Here is a 3,560-nt window from a genome sequence, read left to right on the forward strand (position 1 = left end):
TGTTAGGTTAGGAAAGTAGGTTAGGTTTGTATGTTTTGTTGTAATGTGTTGGTTGGTTGAAAGAAGTACTTTGGCAATGTAAACCTTGAACTATTTTGGTTTAGTCATCCAATGTACTATGACCATTCTGTAATTTAATGTGTTTAATATTGTTTGGTGTTGACATAATCATCTCACCTAGATTCAACGTTTTCATTATATCATTCCAGCTAGCTTCACTTATATTCTTCACCAACTGCGCAACTTGTTATTCCGTCATTGCTCCAAATTATTAACGTACTTTAATGAAATAATTAGTCCCTAGCATGGTTTAAAATTGTGCATAGTGGTCCCATAATTAAGTACTGATTCAAAATACTGATTCAAAATAAGTCTTTATGACAGGGCAGGGCTGTTAAAAATACTGAATTCAAGATCAAAGTACTGACCATCAAAGTAGTAGATAACATCATCATCAAAGTAAACAGACCATGAAAGTCATAGATAACATCAGGTTCTCAAAACATGACCATAAAAGTCAAGTACAAAACATGATCATCAAAGTGATCTACAAAACATGACCATAAAAGAGAAGTACAAAACATGATCATCAAAGTCAACAACTTAGTAATCTAATTTTTTTCTTCTGCAATCTAATTTTTTCCTCAACGTTGGTGGTTGGGATGGTGGAGGACTTGGTGGTGGCTGTGACGGTCCAGGGGATTGGGTAGTTGGTGGTGTCTCTGATGGTTGATTTTCTGGTGTTTGTGTTGGCTGTGATGGTTGATTTTCAGCTGTTTCTATTGGCTGTGATGGTTGATTTTCTGCTGTTTCTGACGGTCCAGGACGTAAAGGACAATTGCTTTTGTTGTGGCCCCTCTGACGGCACATGCTACATTTCTTGATGTGCCCACCAACACGCATTTGAGTGTGATCTTTAGTGAGCTCCCATGCCTCCAACCTTCTTTTTTTCTTGGGCCTCCCAGGTAACTTCCTCTNAACTGGTGGTAGAACATCATGATAGGGCNNTTTTTCCCATAGCAAATGCCCATTGAGAGGGTAAATTATGGAGGCATAGACTTCTGCATATGTCGATCTTGTAAAGCACGTAGGTATGAACTCTTCTNGGTCTAAACTTGCNTAATTNNTTGCTGCAATTGCATGGCAGCATGGGATGCCAGTGATCAGCCACTTTCTGCAGCTACAGTCATGAGTGTCAAGATCCACCTTGAACTTGTTCTCAATTGCTGAACAATGGGTAACCTCAAATATCTTTCTAGCAGACCAACTGAAATAAATTAAAGCATGTCAATAAATGAAGATTATTCAGAAATGTATTTCAACCTAAATGAGAATATTACCTTGGAATCCAGAATTTTGATAACTTTGATTCGTTTACAAGTCTGTTTTTTTTATCTTTGGGCATACTGTGAAATTCATACTTTCCACCTTCTTTTTGTTGGTTGCCCATCGATTCATTAGATAAACTCTTATTTCCTCCAGCATGGTGATAATTGGTTGTTCTTTAGCATGCAGAAGAACACTGTTGAAAGCTTCAGTGATGTTGTTATCTAGGCTATCACACATTGCTTGACCTGTGAAGCGTGATCTGGACCAAAACCTGTTACACAAAATTTCCAAAATTTAATACCATTCATCAGTGACTGACATGTGCATGTAAACAGAAATGGGTTACCTTGGGGGATATGTGGCTATTATGTATTTGTATGCTTCCACATTCACTTCTTTAATTTTGAGCATTTCTCTTTCCCAAGCCTGGGGATATGTGCTTGTGGCAGCCCTCCACAACAAATTCTTTAATATTTGACCACTAAATTTTTTCTTGAAGTTTGAATACAAGTGCCTCAGGCAGAATCTTTGTTCTGCCTTAGGCAGAAGGTCCTGCACAGCTTGTACTAACCCCTGCCCACACAGTATATTATTATAACATACACACTAACAAACCATAAAGTTAGTTGGTCAGACATTTACCTTTTGTTGGTCAGACATCCACGTGCATCTCCCACAGACTTCATCTCCCCTTAGGTCTTCAATTAGTATCTGCAAAGACCAGGTCCAAGCCTCTGTGTTTTCCAGTTCTACAACTTCATAGGCTAGTGGTAGCATTTGCTCGTTTGGGTCTCTAGCAATAGCAGTAAGCACCTCCCCCTTATACTGACCTTTCATAAAACACCCATCTAAACATACAATGGGCCTACAACTCCTAAAACTGTCTTTACAAGCTTTAAGACACACATATATTCTTTGGAAGATTGGTTCACCATTGTCACCGTCAACTTTAATTTTCACCGTTGACCCTGGGTTACACCTCATGACCTCATGTCCATAGTCATAGATCCTTCTAAACCGTTCTTTGTAATCTATTTCCAGTTGTCGGGTTGCAATCAACTTTGCCCTCCTTACCTTGGAAATTGAAACATTTGTATTCCATTTCCTTAAAGCTTTACTACGTATGTCTTTCACTTTGAGACTAGGATTGCACATTAAAGACTTATCAATCTCTTGACTCAACCACTTAGCATTCATCATTTTAATGTTAAGTTGCCTACTACACGTATAGGTGTCAATAATCTTCCTCAATTGCCAAATTTTACGTGATGGCAAATACCCACAATAAGCCACCCATGGGCACTTTCCTTGGCCACCCAAGCATCTTACCCTCACCCTACGTTTATCATTTTTCACAAATTTAAGAGACCTCCCAGCATGCACAGAATAGCTTCGTATGGCATCCTTAAAGTCTTCCTTATCTGTAAATATTGTGCCCACTTGCCACCTATAATTTGCCATTGATTTCTGTTTTACATATTTTGAAAAGGGGCCACTTGGGACTCTATCCTGGATGTCATCCTCATCACTTCCACTATTTTGTGGCGTTAAAAGCACATCAGACTCTCATTCACCATCTGACAACCCCCTTCCAATTGGTTGTGCTTCATCATCACTGTGTTCAACCACGTACTCATCACCACTCAAATCCTCTATTCCTGGTTCATCCTCACTGTCGTCTTCCACTTCTTCTTCATCAGTCTGAACTGCTGCTTCTTCAATCTGAACTTCTTCTTCTTCATCAGTATGACCTCCTACTTTTTCAATCTGAACTTCTTCTTAGAGCCGTCAAAATGGGTCACAACCCGCGAGCCAACCCGGCCCGTCACGGGTTCGAGCCGGGTTGGGTTTGAAAAATACAACTCATTTATGTGCGGGTCAGATTTCAACCCGGCTCATTTAGACCCCGGCTCATGCGGGTTGAACCCGTGGTGAGTCGGGTTGGCCCACCAACCCACCTACCTAATTTTAATTTTTTAATTTATTATTTTATTTATGAAACTCTAAAAAATAAAATACTATCTTCACTCATTATGTATACCAAAAAAGTAACCTCTGTTCTCACAAATCACTCTTACGGTATTTCACTCATTTGACGGTGCTCTCACCCTCACTTCACTGTAAGGAGCAGGGAAAACACCCTTCCTTTTTTCTTCTCTTTTCTCCACATTTTTGTTTTCTCACTTCTCTTTCTTTTTTTTTTCAAAAACCCTATAATGACAAAAATAGGG

General features: G+C 39.4%; 2 protein-coding genes across 2 annotated transcripts in view; both read right to left on the minus strand.

Annotated features, from left to right (window-relative positions):
• Positions 1-603: 603 nt before the first annotated feature.
• Positions 604-2,790, minus strand: LOC106762576. Its single transcript, XM_014646569.1, has 4 exons — positions 1,972-2,790; positions 1,676-1,902; positions 1,379-1,600; positions 604-1,267 (listed from the first exon to the last, which is right to left on the minus strand). The coding sequence occupies exons 1-4, from the start codon at positions 2,788-2,790 to the stop codon at positions 604-606; spliced, it is 1,932 nt and encodes a 643-aa protein (XP_014502055.1).
• Positions 2,791-2,895: 105 nt separating this feature from the next.
• The window catches only part of LOC106762583 (protein Ycf2-like), a 1,922-nt gene continuing 1,257 nt past the window's right edge, over positions 2,896-3,560 (minus strand). Inside the window, exon 2 of the mRNA XM_022780882.1 lies at positions 2,896-3,102. Within this exon, the coding sequence (XP_022636603.1) occupies positions 2,896-3,102 (207 nt within the window). The remainder of the gene's footprint in view (positions 3,103-3,560) is intronic.

This window comes from Vigna radiata, chromosome 1, assembly GCF_000741045.1.
Source record: "Vigna radiata var. radiata cultivar VC1973A chromosome 1, Vradiata_ver6, whole genome shotgun sequence".
Lineage (NCBI taxonomy): Eukaryota > Viridiplantae > Streptophyta > Magnoliopsida > Fabales > Fabaceae > Vigna > Vigna radiata.